This window comes from Mauremys reevesii, linkage group 5 (assembly GCF_016161935.1).
Source record: "Mauremys reevesii isolate NIE-2019 linkage group 5, ASM1616193v1, whole genome shotgun sequence".
Taxonomy (NCBI): Eukaryota; Metazoa; Chordata; order Testudines; family Geoemydidae; genus Mauremys; species Mauremys reevesii.
Genome location: NC_052627.1, coordinates 32,320,646 through 32,339,180, shown reverse-complemented (window position 1 = coordinate 32,339,180; position 18,535 = coordinate 32,320,646). Strand labels below are relative to the sequence as shown.

The 18,535-nt window shown below is 40.1% G+C and overlaps 1 protein-coding gene and 1 long non-coding RNA gene across 10 annotated transcripts in view; one reads left to right on the top strand and one right to left on the bottom strand.

The window, feature by feature from the left end:
- Positions 1 to 4,911, top strand: part of NPNT (nephronectin) — a 78,164-nt gene extending 73,253 nt beyond the window's left edge. For all 5 annotated transcript variants that reach the window (XM_039540414.1, XM_039540411.1, XM_039540412.1 and 2 more), the window contains 2 exons: positions 1,295 to 1,551; positions 3,232 to 4,911. In XM_039540414.1, the coding sequence (XP_039396348.1) occupies positions 1,295 to 1,551; positions 3,232 to 3,327 (353 nt within the window). In that variant the 3' untranslated portion in view covers positions 3,328 to 4,911. The remainder of the gene's footprint in view (positions 1 to 1,294; positions 1,552 to 3,231) is intronic.
- Positions 1 to 18,535, bottom strand: part of LOC120406109 — a 37,901-nt gene that overhangs the window by 2,759 nt on the left and 16,607 nt on the right. For 2 of the 5 annotated variants that reach the window (XR_005599093.1, XR_005599096.1), the window contains 5 exons: positions 14,204 to 14,253; positions 12,314 to 12,524; positions 9,544 to 9,670; positions 7,980 to 8,172; positions 5,508 to 5,566 (listed from right to left, as the gene is read on the bottom strand). This is a non-coding gene — a long non-coding RNA (uncharacterized LOC120406109). Of the gene's footprint in view, positions 1 to 5,507; positions 5,567 to 7,979; positions 8,173 to 9,543; positions 9,691 to 12,313; positions 12,525 to 14,203; positions 14,254 to 18,535 lie in introns of all 5 variants that reach the window. The other 3 variants (XR_005599095.1, XR_005599098.1, XR_005599097.1) reach the window with 3 other exon arrangements.

Genomic DNA, 18,535 nt, shown 5'->3' with positions numbered 1-18,535 from the left:
CAACTCAGCAATGCATTTAAGCATGTGATTGTCTCATGGAATTCAGGCAGATGCTTTGCTGAATTGAAGACTGAGATTATGGACTTTTTTCTTTGTCTTGGCACATTATTTTGTTAAAATCACATTCATACTTTCTTGCAAAGAGATGATTTTAAAGAAAATCATCATAGCTTTGCTTAGAACAAACATTTAGGCAACAATAACGATCAAACTGAACAAGAAATATTCAAATCTAGTTAGACTAAAACTGACTAAACCTCAGAGTAAAAGGTTAAACTATTATAATTTAGTAAATTCTGTACATCTCTACAATATGGAAAAAGCATTTTCAGGCTCACTGACTTCAACAGCTCAGATTTCATGGAACCTTTATAACGTAATTAATACTAAGACCTTTAAAGTGAATTTTGATTTTTGACATTCTGCTGTGATATCAAGGCTATTTGTTTTATGGTTAGAACATGGAGCTCTCAGTTGGATATTATTATTTTGTAATTTTTTTTCCAGTCAGCTTAGATTTGCAAAAAATGAGTTGGGTCTCATGCCAACCTCGAAATGCTGCTCTAGCTTTAATGAGTTCAAAGTTTTTAAAAAAATCCTCTTGGTATGGTTATGGGATATTTAGAAGACCTAAAGTCTCATTTATCATAGTTTTAGCAGCCTACATAAAAAGGATCACTAGAAGAATTTATTGGGCTTACATGTTTGATTTTGGCTTTTATAAATGTTGCCCTGCCATGAGGTCCCCTGGTTTTCATTTATATGCAGGTATCTCTCACCAAAGGGATAGGGATATTAATGGGTTTTTGAATGATGTTCACATGTACAGTAACAATCTAACATAACAGAAGACACACTGGAAAGTGCAACGAGACTTAGGCTACTAAATGCCTAAGTCACTTCTGAAAATGGGATTTGGGAATTTTCAAAAATTTTACTGTTTGTCCAGAATGCACATGTATTAATGAGTGCCTAAATCTTGTCATTTCATAACTGCTATCTAGAATAATATTTAGGAGGCTTAGTTTATCGTTAAGGCTTTTGAGTGAAGTTTCCTATGCAGCGGTGTTAGTGAAGAGTCAATGACTTGTAATGGAAATTTAAATCTCCTCTACCACAGCTAATGCAGCAAAGCAACACATTTACAACAGTGATTTCTAAGTCCTGGAGTTTGAAATCCCCAAGACACAGGAATTTGCAAGATTGATGGCACATTAAGTACACGTGTCTCTGTACGTGAAAGGTACTGACCATACTTGGAAACATTTAAAAAGAGCTGCCTTTTCTTTTGCAGGTGGACAGTATGTGACTATCTCTGAACCCAAAGGCAAAGAGGGAAAAGTGGCACGTCTGGTCTTGCCACTTGGCCAGTTAGCTCATTCAGGGGACTTGTGTCTGTCCTTTAGGCATAAGGTATCTGGACTACATTCTGGTCTACTCCAAGTGTTTTTAAGAAAAAATGGTGCTCATGGACCAGCAGTTTGGGGAAGAAATGGTGGCCATGGCTGGAGACAAACACAAATAACTTTGCAGGACTCAGGCATCAAAAGTGTAAGTATAGCTGTCTATACAGTTTTCAGTGTTTTAGTATAGGAGGCTGATACTAGACCTAAGAGATGAATAGCCCATGTTTTTCCTCCATCGTATGTAAAAATACTCTGCCTGAGTGAAAACTAAACAAATACAGGAGGTCACTAGAACTTGTGAACAAGGACGACAGCACTTAGAGATGGATTTATAAACACCTGCTCCTTATTCCAAGAGCCTATAGACTATTTTTAAAAGACTAAGGCCACACCATAGCTCAGCAAACAGCCCCTCTATCACAGAAAAACCAAATATAAAACAACCAGATGCATTTGCGAGATATTTTAAAATATCAGCTATGATTTTCAGTACCCCAGTTTTTGGATGCCCATCTTGAGACACCTATAAGCTTTCCAACACTTTCTGAAAAATTAGATCTGTTTTTTGATGCCCACTGGAGGCACCTTAACTATGTTGTTGTTTCTGAAAATTTAAGCTAATATATATATATTGTCTTTTTTGCTCTAACTTCCCTCATTAATCCGAAAAGCCTAAAGGGAATGTAAACATTATTTTACAGAATTGATGATAGATCTTTTCTCTGTATTGACTTTTTCTACATCAGTAATAGTCTGATTGTAGTAAGGTACACCTCTACCTCGAAGTAATGCTGTCCTTGGGAGCCAAAAAAATCTTACCGCGTTATATTGAACTTGCTTTGATCCACGGGAGTGCACAGCCCCGTCCCACCCTGGAGCACTGCTTTACCGCGTTATATCGAGGTAGAGGTGTATTGCAAAATCCTACATGAATTTATCTAAACGCTAGTTTCGACAGGGTCACTGCGTACATATCCTGTTCGGGGGTTTTTTTTGGGTGGGGGGAGCATGCAGGTTCTCCTATCTAATGAGGGAATCTTGCTCAAATGTTTGATTAATTTTCAGACCATGGACAAAACAACAACATTTGCTCATGTTACAACAGTTTAGTCTTGGATTTTATCGCAGCAGTGCAGGTGATTGATACGAGTGATTATGGATGGATTAAAATAAATATAAAATGGGTACTAAATTCTAGCTGAGCCCATTTAGCTTTAGGGAACATTCTACAGCATATTATTCTGCCATGGTCCTCTCACCTTATATTCTCTTCTTCATCCTACTTTAAATCTGTTGAGCTCTCCCTCGTTCAAACTAGGTGTATTTTTAGTTATCTAAATAAGTAGATATGCAGCATTTGCTACATCACATTGTAGGAAGTCAAAGTTTAGATTAGCACATTTCCCCAGAAGCTTGGAACATGTTATATAGGGGATACTATTTCTAGATCCAGCTTACAATACATTCACTGTTCAAATTGATCAATTTGCAATGTGGATGTGGAGGGAAAATGTTTTCACAATACAACGGTTCTTTAGAGCAATGGATAAAGTGATTACTGGGAGGAATGATTTAAATATATCTAAAGAGAAGGATCACCACCCCTGGAGACAGAGATTCCTCCCTCAAAGCTGAACTCTGCTTCCAGCAGCAGAGTAAGCACACTTCCAGAGATCACTGAAAGTGTTTTATCCATTACAAATACCACCATCCAGGGATATGTCTAAGTTCCTTGAGGCTGGAACCCTTCAGAACAGGTAGCCAGTCTTGTCTTTTTTTTTTTCTTTAAAGTTTACATCTGACTGTGTCTTATTTCCTTCCCCAGGTTATTTTCAAAGGTGAAAAAGGGAAAGGCAGAACCGGGGACATTGGATTAGATGATGTGAGCTTGAGGAAAGGCCGCTGCTCTGAAGAACATTAGCAACACCACTAGACTGGCAAAGAATATATACAATTTCTCTTTCCTTTTAATCCTATTCCTATCAAGTTAAAAGAAACCTGTGGGCCCAAGTGGAAAGTATGGACAGTGATCACCTCATTAGCCCAGTGAAACTCTACTTAAAATAATGCAAATTGTCTGTAAGGATGCAAACTTCAAGCCAATATTGGGTGTTTTTACTATTATTCCTTGTCCACATACTTTGTGTGTGATAAAGGTATCTTGTACCATGCCTGAAAAATGCTCATATTAAATGGGCAGGGAGGGGATGGGAGAGCAAGTGTGGCTAAATGTCATCAGAAGAGATCTCCAGCTCACAGTGGTAGTATTAACTGTTGTTGTGTGTTTTGCCATAGTGGTACCATTACACTGATGATGATGATATGCTGTGCGATTTGTCTGACTTCATAATTTGAAGTTAACTGAGGCCTGGACCTGAACTTTTGGCTATTTTACTGCCATTGACTTTTAAAGAACGGCGTGTTACATATCAAATAGCATTTATTCTGATGTATCTATAGTAACAAAAGGCAGTTATGTAGAGTAGGTGCTGCATCCCTTAATATTGCTAGTACTGTGTTGTGTAAATGTGTGTGGTTACTAATGTATTTATGTTTCTTATATTTAGATTCCAGTTGCAAGGTAAATGGCAGCTGTGCTTTCAAGCTAAAATACAGTATATGAGCTCGGTGTGTTCTTTGACCCTGTGCTGGTGACCACTGATAAATTAGCAGTGTCCTGACATTTTCTATCTTTTGGCCCTAAATACTAGTGATTTTTTTCATGAGGTTATGATTGAAAACAAAGGGCCAGATCCTCAGCTGGTGTAGTGGTGTGTAACTCAATGGGTTGCCATGGTCCTAAATTAGTTTATACCAGCTGATTAGCAAGATGCTGCCTACTATTAACTCCCATTGATCTCTCTGGGAGTGTAGGATGCTGAGCACTGCCAAGGAGGTGCTTTTGCATTCTGCAGCATTGAACTTGTTGAAGTCAGTGGCAGTTTTGCAATTGACAATAGGATGGGCCACACTCCCTGCTGATAGTAATTATTACAACCCATCTCAGCAGTACAAGTGAGTCAGTTGCTCTAATGCATTGAAATATAACTGACCATTGAATCTTGCATCTGTACAAGGTCCTTGCCAGACTGCTCAGAAAACTACAACAACAACATTTAGAGCTAAAATGTTAGTTCTAGATGGAATTAGTATTTGTCAGACTATTGGGCTTTTTCTTTTAGTCATCCATTTTGGATGTGGTAAATGTACAACTCCATGGAGAAATGTTGAATTTCTCCACTTGGCTTGTCTAGCCTTTTTTAAATGAAAAAGCTTTAATATTAGCAATGAGATCAGTTTTAAATTTGACAAATTTATATTTATATTAGAAGCAAACTAATAGATTGTTGTTCTAGGGAGACAACCTTAAAATTTCAAATAAGGTACAGCCAGACGACAAAAAGCTTTATGACCTTTTTAAAATAATTAAATGTAAATTACTAATGTAAGAGCAATGTATCATTATGTACGATCTTATAAAAGTTATTTCTGGTTTCAACAAAAACCTGTGTCTAGTCCTGCACACCCTGTCCTTAAGGATGACATTGCAAGACGTCAAATCCTTATTTCAAACTCTTATTAGGACATTTCTTGGCTTAGTGAATCTACCATGTTTTTGGATTTAGTAGCTCATCCTAAAAGGATTAAAACATACTTTGCACTAATATATGTTTTAACTGTCTTACCAAATCATGTTACAGCCCGTCGAGGTTCTAGTCCATCTACAGAAGAAAGGCCCACCCAGGTTTTAATCATTCTGCAGTTAGGACTGGGCATATGGAAGTTTTGTTAGGGCAGAAATAATGCACTGACCTGTAATATACCATCTGCACTTTCAACATTAATCAAGATCCAGAGATCCCAACTCCTCCTATTGATGCATTTCATAAGTAGTAAATGGACCACCTTTCATCAGTATTGCAGTATACAACAATATTATGCCACTGTATATGCTTGAATGGGTTAAACAAACATTATAGCAAGAGGCAAAAATAATACTATAAACAGCTACATTTTCACTTTGTTGGTGTACAGTATGTAAGGGCTCAGCTTCCAAACCACCTCTAGTCAAAGATTGCCCCTGGATAGTTCATCACTTACCTCTAAAGATTACTCTGCCTGATTTGATTGATGGAGTCTATTGAAGAGTCACCAGCCCTCTGCAAAAGGTTAAAAAGAAGTATTTTAGGTGACTGTGAGCTTGTTCAGTCCACTTCCATTTTGGGAGAGGAGACAACATTTAACTTGCTGGGTCATCTTTTCCCCTTTTTGCATGATTCTTACTCCTCCTGCCAAAGTCCCTGATCTTGCAATGAGCTCTATGCAGGCTCACCCCCTGAATCCATGCAGAGAGTCACCAATGTGAGTGGGAGTTAGCAAGGACAGAGGGGTCTGCCCACATGGAGTTCATTAATTGGGGATGTAACTAGTAGAGACTACCATTTCCCATACATTCAAGACACAATTTTGGGTGTGCAGATGACTATGTAAGATCTGAATATAGCCTTAAGACATTGTTTATAGCTACCTATTTCCTTTATTGTTCAATCATTGCAGAGCTGGTTCTAAAGAAAATCCTCCTGAAAAATCCATTCTAAGTGTCAATGAGAAGATATTGCGCTAAACTCTAATGGAAACAGTTATCAAACGTACTGTATATCATCTTAACTGGCTTATAATTTAAGTTTTTGAAGAAATGTTAACTTTCCTCCCAAACTGACTGAAAATAAAAAGTATCTTTGTAAATTACAGGCACTGAGTACAACTGAAGTGATAGCTACATGGTTTTGTTTTTAATTTCCACTCACATAAAAATGCAATAGGTGGGATTTTCAAAAAAAACTTTGAGTTGGCCTAAGTCTGTTCCCAGTGCAGAGTTTTTAGCTATTGGTAAAGCTTTAATAGGAGCAAAGGTGGGCCAATGCTGATTGCTTTCAAAAATCCCATCCAAATTGTTTGAAGTGTGGCAAAGCCTTCCTGGGGGTATCATAGTCGGGGATCCTTAAGAGAGAAGTCTAGACAAAGGGGCTGAAGATTGTGATAAACCATGGCATGCTGGACAGCTGATGGAGCTAAATTGAGTCAAACACAAAACCTTACATCCACAGAATCTACCCCCAGACTCCATGTTCTCTCAAAGGGAGAAAACACAATAGTAGTTTTTTCATTTACCTTTGCATCTTAGCTACTGGAGGAGTTGATGTTTGTGTGTTATCTGCCACTTATTCCCCCCCTAACTATGATGCTTTTGTACGATAATGGTCTTGGCCCCATCCAAACCCCACTGAAGTCAATGAAAAGACTCCTATTGGCTTCAAGCCACTAGCTGATAGTATCAATTCAAAAACAGTTTACGCTATGTTTAAAGAGTTGCTAAGTACTTGCAACTTCCAATCAATGTCTCTACAAATCAGGACAACAGGAATGCTATAATTCTTACAAATTAATTTGTAACATTAATTTTACATCAGGTATGAATCATAACTTACATGGAGCAGCAGACTAAATACTTTAGGCTGTATGGTACCAAGCTGATGAAGTTGACCTTGGAGCTTATAAAGGAACTAGGATGTAACAGACTTTCATTTTGGAAATGTTTGCCATTGATTAATTTCATCACTTAATGTCCCTACACTTGAACACAAACTGTTCCAAATCTTCCTTTTGTGTTTCTCAGCTATCTGAGGGGAATTTTAGTTAACAGAGGGTCAGCTGGCTTTCACCAAAACCATATGTAGCAGAAATTTCCATTTATTATTTCTGTAGTCAAGAAAACCGGACACCAGGTTACTATAAAACTCCCGTGCTCATTAAATCACATTCACCATTACACATTGTTGTTCAGCTGTGAACTGTAATCACAAGGCTTTTCACTGCAGTCTTTCCAGACCATAAACAGTCAAAATCCACTGACGTTTGGGTTTGTTTAAATTTGCACATGGGTAGACTGAAAAGTTGCAAGAGGAAAACAAACATGTTAGAAGTCTGCATGACAAACTAAAATGGCTATGGATCATGCAACTCAGTCCGGGTCAAGATTTGGAATAAATTCTGGGCATACAAGTATAGCCCATACCCCAGAACAGCTGCTTTTACTGCAATAAGGTGCAGCTTTACAAAGTGCGTAAGTACTTAAAGAACTCTCTCTCCTTGTGTGTAACACTGCTCCATGCTGTCGTGGTCCTCTGAATATATATTTCATGGAGTCTGGGGGGAGATAGTGCAATGGCATTATCACAGTTAAAGGCCAACTGCACCTCTACCCCCTTTTCAGGCCTCAGGTCAGCACCTGGGATGGAATCATGCTATTTTCCGACTGCAGCCGTGATTGCCTCGGTAAATCTAACTTGAGTTTGATACCTGCAATTCTCTTCTCTCTTGGAGCTACGACCGTCTGTATCCAGTAACCAAATATCCCCAAAGAAGAGCTCTGTGTAGCTCAAAAGCTTGTCTCTTTCACCAAGTTGGTCTAATATATTACCTCACCCACCTTGTCTTAAAGCAAAGCATTTAGAACAAAAGCCTTTCACAAAAATAGATGTATGTATAGTCTGTTTTTAAGACCTGTCTTACCAGGTGTTAATCCATCTTCCACATGGAGATGTAGGTAGGTCTAAGCTTCCTATAGGCACTCCAAAATCCTCTAGGGCAGGGGTTGGCAACATTTCAGAAGTGCTGTGCCGAGTCTTCATTTAGTCACTCTGATTTAAGGTTTTGCATGCCGGTAATACACTTCAATGTTTTTAGAAGGTCTCTTTCCATAAGTCTATAATATAGAACTAAACTATTGTTGTATGTAAAGTAAAGAAGATTTTTAAAATGTTTAAGAAGCTTCATTTAGAATTAAATTAAAATGCAGAGCCCCCCAGACCGGTGGCCAGGATCCGGGCAGTGTGAGTGCCGCTGAAAATCAGCTCGCGTGCCGCCTTCGGCACACATGCCATAGGTTGCCTACCCCTGCTCTAGGGTCTTGGTGGCAAACTCACAACCCACTGTACTCCCCTCTGATTTAGTGGTAGGATCTCCCACTATCTAGATCCAGTGTGTTGCTTTCCTGCTTGTTTTACCAACAGCTCCCTATTAAGCTAGATTAATGCATTGATTTGGGAAAGTCATTACCCAATATATAGTAACTTCACCTCACTGACCAGGTCCCATATAGTGTTCATAAGATTACTACAGCAGATCAATATTCTTACATTATTACATAGCAGCTCCACATCCACAATGCTAACCATTCCCACAAAGAAAATATTAGCAGTGAAAGTTATATTTGCTTAATAATCTTACCCTTCACTCCCATGGTCACTTAAGTGATCTGTAATGGATCACATACAATTTCCATTTCTGTAAGAGTTACCTCTTTTGATGTAAGTGGTTAGCCAAAGCTTAGAGCCCTGTGGCTTGTTTCAGTTATGAGGAGAAATTAATGATGGGACCATGCTCTCGTTGTTCCTTCTCCCCAATATCTTCTCAAATAGTCCTTATGTTAACACTGCCCCTCTCCCCACATAAGCACTAGCACCTGTGTCCAATATAAAAAGGGCTTCAAAATACAGGTAAGCTAAACCAGGAGCAGTCACAAGGGTCTTTTTGAACTCTGAAAATGCTAAGTCACATTCTGTGGAGGACTCACACAAATTTCCTTTTTCCCTTACAGTTTCCTTCTATATCAGCATTTACTAGTTCCACTGGTTCACTTTGTGCAACCATAGTTCCACTTTTTACTATTTGCTGCTTGTCAAACATTCAGCAAACAAACATTCCCTGTTCTTGCTTAAGATCCATAAGGACTTTAGAGTGGCACTCACAAGGGGACTTGGGTGCGTAACTGCCAATTTAGAAGCCCTTGGCATTCACAACACCCCTTCTTAGCTGCCACCTAACCCTGCAGGCACCTGATGTCCTTATGTTTCTCTTCTAAAGCACCCCAACGTGCCTGAATTTCAGCAGCTGGCATGTGCACACCGAAGTCTTGCCTAAATCTTGACAACACTAAGCATTTCTTCACCCAATTCACGTCCAAGTCCCAGGGGGGTTCACAATCTACATATTCCCCTGGCTATCGCTCCATCCAATAGGTGTGGATTAAGCACTAGCCCAGAGAGAGGGAATATGACTATCGCCCAGCACTCACCTGGGTGGTGAGAGACCCAGGTTCCAGAGTTCCTCTTCCAATGCAGCACCTCAGTCCCCGCCTTGTGGATCTCAGCTTCAACAGCTACGATTCCCCTCCGAGATCAGGGTATCAAAATAGGTTTTGCCTAAAAGTAATTTGTATCACCTGGGACATATCTTTAAGGGAAATTTCCACAGACTGAATTTATAAGACATCATTCTTGGCATTTATTACAGATATTAGCCATAATGAAATCCACACAAATTAGAGTCATAGAGCATAAGGCCAGAGGGGACCACCAGCACCAGCCAGCATGTAAACCCCAACAACTGAAACTGCACCAAAGTATTACAACTCTCATGAGACTAAACTATTGTGTGCCAGAAGCAGAGAATAGAAGGGTCCCAAAACCTGAGGCCTCTGCAATGGCAGGGAATTGATTAAGCAAGATCTACCAACATGATCCTGGCAGGCAACCCAGGCCCCATGCTGCAGAGGAAAGCAAAACCCAAAAAAGGTTGCTGTCATTCTGACCTGAGGGAAAATTCCTTCTTGACTCCAACATACATAGGCTTGGAAGAATACAAGCTATTTTTAATAATTTTGATACTATAGATGTTTATTTTAAGCATTTTTCAATTCTTATCAATTTAAAATTAATATGCAAAATTATGGGTTTACTTTTTTATTTCTAATCTATTTAAATTATCAAAGTTGTGGGACATTATGGGGTGTATGTGTCAGATGACATGTTCAGATACAAAAGTTAAAATTTTATAACCATTAACACACAGAATTGTCAACATCAAATGTCAGAATATACAAAGTAAAAATCCTTAAATCAAACTCTAGTAACTTGTCAAACAGCATTTTTCTTACTTTACCCATCTGTAAATTTCAATGAGCATCAATGGAAATACTTGTTGTTGGACTGTGTGCATATGGTGAAATTTTTGTTTACTGACATTTGTCAATCAAAATTTAATTCTTCCAAGCCTACACATTTGGCAATCTGACCATGTGAGCAAAAACCAGTCAGCCAAGCACTTGAGAGACATAATTCTCAGTACCACCTCCGAGTACTAGCCTACCCCATCCTTTGTCTCTAGTACCTAGACCTTTTGCTTGAATTCCAGAACTCCTATTTTCAAACCCAGTTTTTGGAAAGGTGCATATTCCCCAGTCAATTTCTCCAATTGAGACCAATTATGTGGTTTATTTTGAGATCCCCTATGCCCTAATCTTAGTATAATCTTAGTTTGAGCCAGTCTCCCTTATTCCCATTCATTTCACAGATCAGATTACACATTCAATATCCAAACTCCCATTTGTGTTGTTTAACTGCCACATCTAAACAAAAATTGTGGGGCTGAGCTTTGTAGTTCCAAGATTTGCCCTTTCAGCTTGGTGTTCCCCCGTTTCCTGTTAGGTTTTCATTAGACACTTGTGATGGTCTGTACTGGCCAGCCTTATATTTAAAAATCCTTTTTATAGCTAACTGGGTGTACCTTGGCTTCTGTGACTCTGTTCTCTCCTAGTTCTCTCCATATAATACTAGGATTGGAAGATACCTCAGGTGGTCATCTAGTCCAATCCCCTGCTCAAAGCAGGACCAACACCAACTAAATCATCCCAGCCAAGGCTTTGTCAAGCCTACTTTAAAAACCTCTAAGGATGGAGATTCCACCACCTCCCTAGGTAACCCATTCCAGTGCTTCACCACCCTCCTAGTGAAACAGTTTTTCCTAATATTAAACCTAGACCTCCCGCACTGCAAAACTTGAGACCATTGCCTCTTGTTCTGTCATCTGCCACCACTGAGAACAGCCTAGCTCCATCCTCTTTGGAACCCCCCTTCAGGTAGTTGAAGGCTGCTATCAACTCTCCCCTCACTCTTGATAGCAGCCTTCCTAACTGCTCCTTCAGGGTGTCCTTTGGAAGATTTTCCTCACCCCACTCCTTTATGGAGGCTTCTCAGGGCTCTTTTTGGTCCTCTTCTCTTCTCTCTCTACATCTTACCTCTAGGTATTCTCATCCACAAAACACAAAATTCAACTACCATCTCCATGAGGATGATTCATAGATGAACCTCTCTTCTCCAGACCTGTCTCCTTCGGTCCAAACTAAAATCTCAGCCTGTCTTTCTGAGATCTCCTCAACATGGCTAAAAGAGAGCTCAAACTTGCTCCCAAACCCTCTCCATTACCTTCCTTCTTGATCACTGTGGACACCCCCATTAACCTGACTGTCACTCTAGTTCATAACCTGGGCATCATCTTCGACACAGACCTTTCATTAAGGCCTCACATCCAGGTTATGTCTGCAGATTCTTTCTGCACCACATCTCTAGAGTTACGGCCTTTTTTATCCATCCATACGGCTAAAACTCATTATCTCACATCCTGATATCATCTTTCTCTCTGGTCTTGACAAATGCAGTCTTGCCCTGCTCATATCCATTCAGAATGCTGCTGCAAAGATCATTCTACTAGCCAGAGAGAGGGAATATGGCCACATCATCCCTTTCATTGCATCCTCCACTGCTCCCCATTTTCTGTCACATAAACTAAGCTGCTTGTATTCACTTTCAAGGCCCTTTACAGAACCATGTGTACCATCTCTCATTCAATCTAATTGTCTACTCCCATAAATGATACCAGCCTCTATTGGCCACTTGTTAAATTTTCAAACAAATACTTCCAAGCTTTCTCTAATGCTGCCCCTCATGCTCAGGAGGAACGCCCCATAAACATCTGCAAAGCCATCTCATTATCCTCCTTCAATTCACCTTGGTGTGATGCCCACAAAAAGCTTGACAACGGTTTGACTGCCCCGGTGCGGATACCATTGCCTTGCTGACCAATATTGTTGGATTGTTTCTTTGCACTCCATCTGTCTGTATCCATCTGCTGTTGCTTGTTGTACAGTTTGATTGTGGGGGCAGGACTCTATTTGTACAGCACCTAGCACAGTGGGATCCTAGTCCACGACTGGGGCTCCTAGGTGATACAATAATACAAATAATAATTCTCAAAGTGGTTAAAAGGACACTATGAATTTTAAAACCATGCCTCTGTGTGAAACTGTGTTACCTCCAATTATTACAAGCTACACTGAAGATTACTTTAGCCGAGAGAGATTAGAAGTGGGAATATATTTTTTTCAGGTTACTTTGTGTATTGCAATGTTTATTCTCTCCTCCTATGTCACTTTCCCCTGTTTGTGTGGGTCTTTCACATGGCAACAAAGGAGAGGTTTTTTGTTGTTTTTTTTAAATAGGAAAATCACAAAAGTTAGCAGGGAATTAGACAACAGGTATGTCTGAAAGTACTTGTAACTCATTAAAAAACAAAAACTAGATGTCAAAGTTGACAGTGTCCTTTTAATGTACAGTGAGGAGTTGCTGATGTTAATACAAAATTTCCTAACACGGAATATTTCAAAATGACATGTACCACGGCAGATGAAAATTATTATAAATAATGTGACTATATAAAGTCTTGTCTTCTCTGTGACTGGTCCCAATGAAGCCAACTGAAGTTTTTCTATTGATTTCACTGGGACAGAATATCTTCTTATTATTATTTCCTGAGCGCCTATTGTCTGGAGTCCTGATTCTGAGATGCAACCAAGCTCAACTGGCCACAGAATATGGGGGAAAAAGGGGGAATTTATGCTGCATTCTAAATTATAGGGCTGCTAGCATAAACTTCTGGCACAAACTAGCCTTGCGTTTAAGTTTACAGTTGGCTGCAATGCTCCCAAAGAGGCCATCTGAAAGCCTGGAATAGCTGCAGTGCGGAGTATTCCACAGACCACCTTTCACTCATCGCTTGGGCACACCCCTGTCTGAGGACTGTGTGGGAGGGCAGCTCAAGGTCATTCCTTACAGGGGAAGGGGGCTTCCACAGTGGAGAGATCTAGCTGGTGTCCTGCCCTTTTTGCTGTTAGAGCAGCGTAAAGGGAGGCCAGAAGGCTGCTCAGAATCAGGTCTTGGTATGCAGGCTATTGCCTTCGGGTCAGGTCCTTACAGCTTTGTACGTGCTGTTTCTTTTGAGCTTTTTGAAGCTTAGAGATAAACTGCTCTGAGGGACTAATTAAATTCTTTGTCCTCAACTGCATATTTTAAAGTTAAGGGCCCAATCTCCCACCTGGACTCTGTCCAATAATAAGCACTGTGCCCGATAGAGTTTTCAGGACCCTGCCCCAAGAATAACAACGTTTCCCTGCCTCAGAACCCACAGGATCCCGTGAGTGTTTATTCTGGCACTAGGGACCAATTTACCTCTGAGACAGCTGTTAGGCAAACAGGAATTATCTGACACAAGGAACTGAGATGTCAGGATTTTTTTTTCCTACTTCAGCAGTCACACCCTTCGTGCATGGAATGCTAAGGGTTTTTTTTTTTTTTTTAAATAATTCAAGGTATTTTCCTAATAGCAGTGAAGAAGCAGGGCAGTCTATCAAACACACTTAGCTATTATTACGCCGCCTATGCCCAAAGCCAAGAAAATTAGCCAGCTGTCAAACACCAGCTCTTCTCTCTGTACCCTTTATATGGTGTTTGTTTTCTCTGGGCAGGGCTGGAGGAAGCATGCAACAGCAGCTCCGATCTGGATCAGGGCCATCTTTCTGCTCCTACACAAAGAGATACATGGTATACAGGAACAAGTCTCACCTGACGGCACCGTTTGGATGTTGTCTGCTGCATCTTAGACCCTTAGTGTACTAAAAAAATAAAAATAAAATCCATGATTACACATCGGTGATAAAATATGGTTATGGCCTAATTATGTTAAAACAATGTTTCTTCTTGCCTGTGAGGACAGCATAAAAACTTGTTACAACAGCCTTTTAAAGTTTTCAGGGTGAGTGAAATATCGGTAATTCTAAAAATGATCATCCCTCAACATAGTAAGGGACATGTGAGTAGATTTTGTGACTCTGCTGACAAGTTTTAATGAAAAAAATTAAGTCCATGTATGTTCGGAAATTTATGTTTTACCAGCGTTAAAATACAGATCTCTATATGAGGATAACCGGTATTTTTCTGTGCTCACAGGCAAAACAAAATAGATAAGTTAGTTAAGGTAGCTACAAAGAGTGGAAGAAAACAAGTATTATTATTCCCATTTTACAGATAGGGAACCGAGGCACAAGGAGATTAAGTGACTTGCCCAAGGTCCCACAGGAAGTTTTTGGCAGAGCTAGGAACAGAATGCAGATCTGCTCAGTTCCAGTCCAGCACATTAGTCATAATACCATCCCATCTTTCTGAACATATTTTAACACAGTTCAGCCACAATTATGTTTACATATTTTTGGGTATTTTTCTTTTCAGAAAAATAGTAAGTTTAATTTTCTGCAAGCAATTACAGGAAGAGCTGTAAAGAATGTCCCAAAAACAGTCTGTTTCTTCCTATGCCTTGAATATAAAGGTTATATAGAATAAGGTGACACCTCTTTTGGAATGAAATGAGTCCAGTAATGCTGGTGTGTCCTCTGTTGTGACGTGTGTGAGGGGCTCAGTGTTTCATTATAAAAAAATTAACGGATTCAATTAGTCTGGATATCTATAGGCCATGATTAATTAAAATTATTTTAACACATGCCAATTAACTAATCTGCTCTAATTTATTCAGAAAAGATGGAATGATTAGGATCTTAACCGAGATGCCATTGCATGAGAGCCTGCACTGACGAAATATAAGTAGGTCTTTGCAAGTTATTGCTTAACTGATTTGGGATATTTCCATATTTTTCACATTTTTTCTTCTCTCTCTACACTTAGGCTCTCATTTAGAAGGTGTAACAATCTTTATGTAAATTGCCTAATGACCATCAGATTAAACATATCCCAAGAATTAGTGCAAGAACCCACTTCCTTTGATTTCACTGATCAAATTCTCATTAAAATTCGGTGGGAGCAGGACTGGACCCTGCCAATTCTATTGGCTCAGGCTGTACATTTAGGCACAACACATCAGAGCAATTATTTCTCACTATTATGGCCTTTGATCAACATTCTCAGGTCCAATCACTCTACACCTTTGCTCACTCTTCCAGTTCATACCTCTTCCCTTGGCTCCCAGCTTACCCTTCTTCTCTTTAAAGGAAAAAACAAAGCTGGGAATGGGGCAGGGTAGTCATGCCAGTGAGGCACTGGGTGGGGGTGGGAGAAGGTGCCTCTCTCAGTTACCTGGCCCAACCAGTTAGATAGTTGTCTGCATCCACTCTCCACTTAATCCCATGTCATAGTCCTCTGCCATTAGAGCTGTGCAAATAACTGATTTTTTTCAGTGTGGTGATTAAAACAGTAACAAAAATTGTTTCAGGTCAACCTAAAATGAAAATATTTCATGTTTTTCAGTGAAACTAAAAAGTTGAAAATTTCATTTGGAGTCAAACTATATATGTCTTTCGACCCAAAACATTTTTTTTCATTTGAGGGGTTTAGTATTATTATTATTATTAGTTAAAAACAGAAATAAAATTCAAAGTGAAAAGTGAATAGTACTTTCAAATAAAATAAATCAAAATACTGAATTTAGAAAATGTCAAATTGAAATGTTTAGACTTATTTGGATTTTTTTTTTAAACCATCGAAACAAATCCGTGTATTTGATAGCAACAGGGAGTGAGGACCAAACTGAACAAAGCATCTTGACCTTAATGAAATCCCAAAAGATTAAGATACAGATTTTTTTCTTTAATTTCTGCTCAACGTTGCCTGTGGGCAGGGGCGGCTCTAGCAATTTCGCCGCCCCAAGCACGGCGGCACGCCGCGGGGGGTGCTCTGGCAGTCGCCGGTCCTGCGGCTCCGGTGGACCTCTTGCAGACGTGCCTCCAGAGGGTCCGCTGGTCCCGCGGCTCCAGTGGAGCACCCACAGACGTGCGCTGGTCCTGCGGCTCCGGTGGAGCACCTGCAGGCGTGCCTGCGGGAGGTCCACCGGAGCCGCCTGCCGCCCTCCCGGCGACCGGCAGAGCGCCCCCCGTGGCATGCCGCCCCAAGCACGTGCTTGGCATGCTGGGGCCTGGAGCCGGCCCTGCCTGTAGGAATTTCTGTGATGTATCTTACCTTTATTTCTCTGTCTGACCCCTCTGCTTGAACTCTGACTGCAGGAAAAATTGTGCACCGTAGGCCAACAACCTTAACTGAGCTTTTATTAGCTGATGTAGCTGAGCCTGTGACCATGCTGAAACTCAGCAGAGAACAAATTGCACAGATCTATGTAGGAAGCCCACTTCCAATATCACACCCCCATCTAAAAAATGATGCAGTCATATGAGGAGCAGTAACTAAGTCAATTTACCTATTCATAAATCTAGCTAAATATGTAACTCAATAATCTTTGTGAAGTGCTGCATATGTGCAAAATATTATTAAGGCCATTCAGCAGTGACAGTGGAATCAGAATGCAGGACCTCCAGAGTCCCAGCTCTGCGGTCTCCCTTTAGCTCATATATTTTGGGGAATTTGTTTTGGTGTATGTGCAGGAAATAGGAATACCACTTTCTCCAGCAGCATCGTTTTCAAATTTCACATGTGCAAATTCTCAGCAGCTTGCCAAGTTTTCTCACAGTTCACTATAAAAAAAAAATTCAGTCTCTTCAAATTTCTGGAGGTTTGAAACCATGTGAAATGAACCATAAACAAATTTAACATGACTGTCCATAAATGTTTTGCCCAGTTCTAACCCAGAATAATAGAAATTAGAGACTACAAAGACCTACTAAATCATCTTGTCTATTCATCCTTCAGTGAGTCTGATCCAAACTATACAGTCTATGCTGCTTTCTCTAATACACTTTAAAACAGGGGTAGGCAACCTATGGCACGGGTGCCGAATGCGGCACGCGAGCTGATTTTCAGTGGCACTCACACTGCCCAGGTCCTGGCCACCAGTCCCGGGGGCTCTGCATTTTAATTTAAATTTTAAATGAAGCTTCTTAAGCATTTTAAAAACCTTATTTACTTTACATACAACAATAGTTTAGTTCTATATTATAGACTTATGGAAAGAGACCTTCTAAAAACGTTAAAATGTATTACCGGCACGTGGAACCTTAAATCAGAGTGAATAAATGAAGACTCGGCACAGCACTTCTGACAGGTTGCCGACCCCGCCTTTAAAAGGGCACAGACAATAGAGCTTCCACCACCTCCCTTCACAGACACTTCAGGGCTCTGCTCCTACTTGGGCTTCCACCACTACTGAATAGAAACAATCACTCCAACAGATCTCTTTTTTAGGAAGTTTTTGCTGACATTAAGTCAAAATGTTTGTTTTGGTTAACTTCAAATTACTCCTTTCCTTGAAACCATCCAAGATACCTTTATATGGTTCATATCACACCGTAATCATCATGGGCCATGCATGAGCATTTAGTTCTTTTAATCTTTCCTCTTTAATTAATCCCTTCTGCCCCTTGACCATTTTTATTGCTTTTCTTGGTAATTCCCTCCAATTTAGTGACAACTTCCTGGTTTTGAGGTGTCCAGAAACTGAACGTGGAATTCTAGACACCATTATAATCACAGATGGGAGCGAGTTGCTAAGGTTGTCACTGGAGAATAAAAGCAGATATCAGACTATGATTTTTTTTTAAATTTAATAGCAGCATTAGGTTAAAAGCCTTCCCTGCATGACTTTGTGGCCACCAATAACTCTGCCTCCTACAACTCACGAAGGAACATTAGGTTTCTGCCACTGTTATTCCCAGTATTGGGGTGCCATTGGTGCCATCACCAGCTGGGCACAAGTTGTACATACATACATATACATAGATATATCTATATCTCCTCTAGTTTATGTTGGGGTCTGGACCAGTGAACAGCTGGTCCAAAATCAGGAAAGTGCAGAGATGTGGAACAGGAAGGAGCTGAGTCAACAACTGCCTGTATTTTGGAAACCCACCTTTGGGATATAATGGGTTGACTGCCAATTTGTAGTAGACAAAAAGACACAGTACTGGAGCAGGCTTAATTCAGTTAGCAGAGTCTCACTGT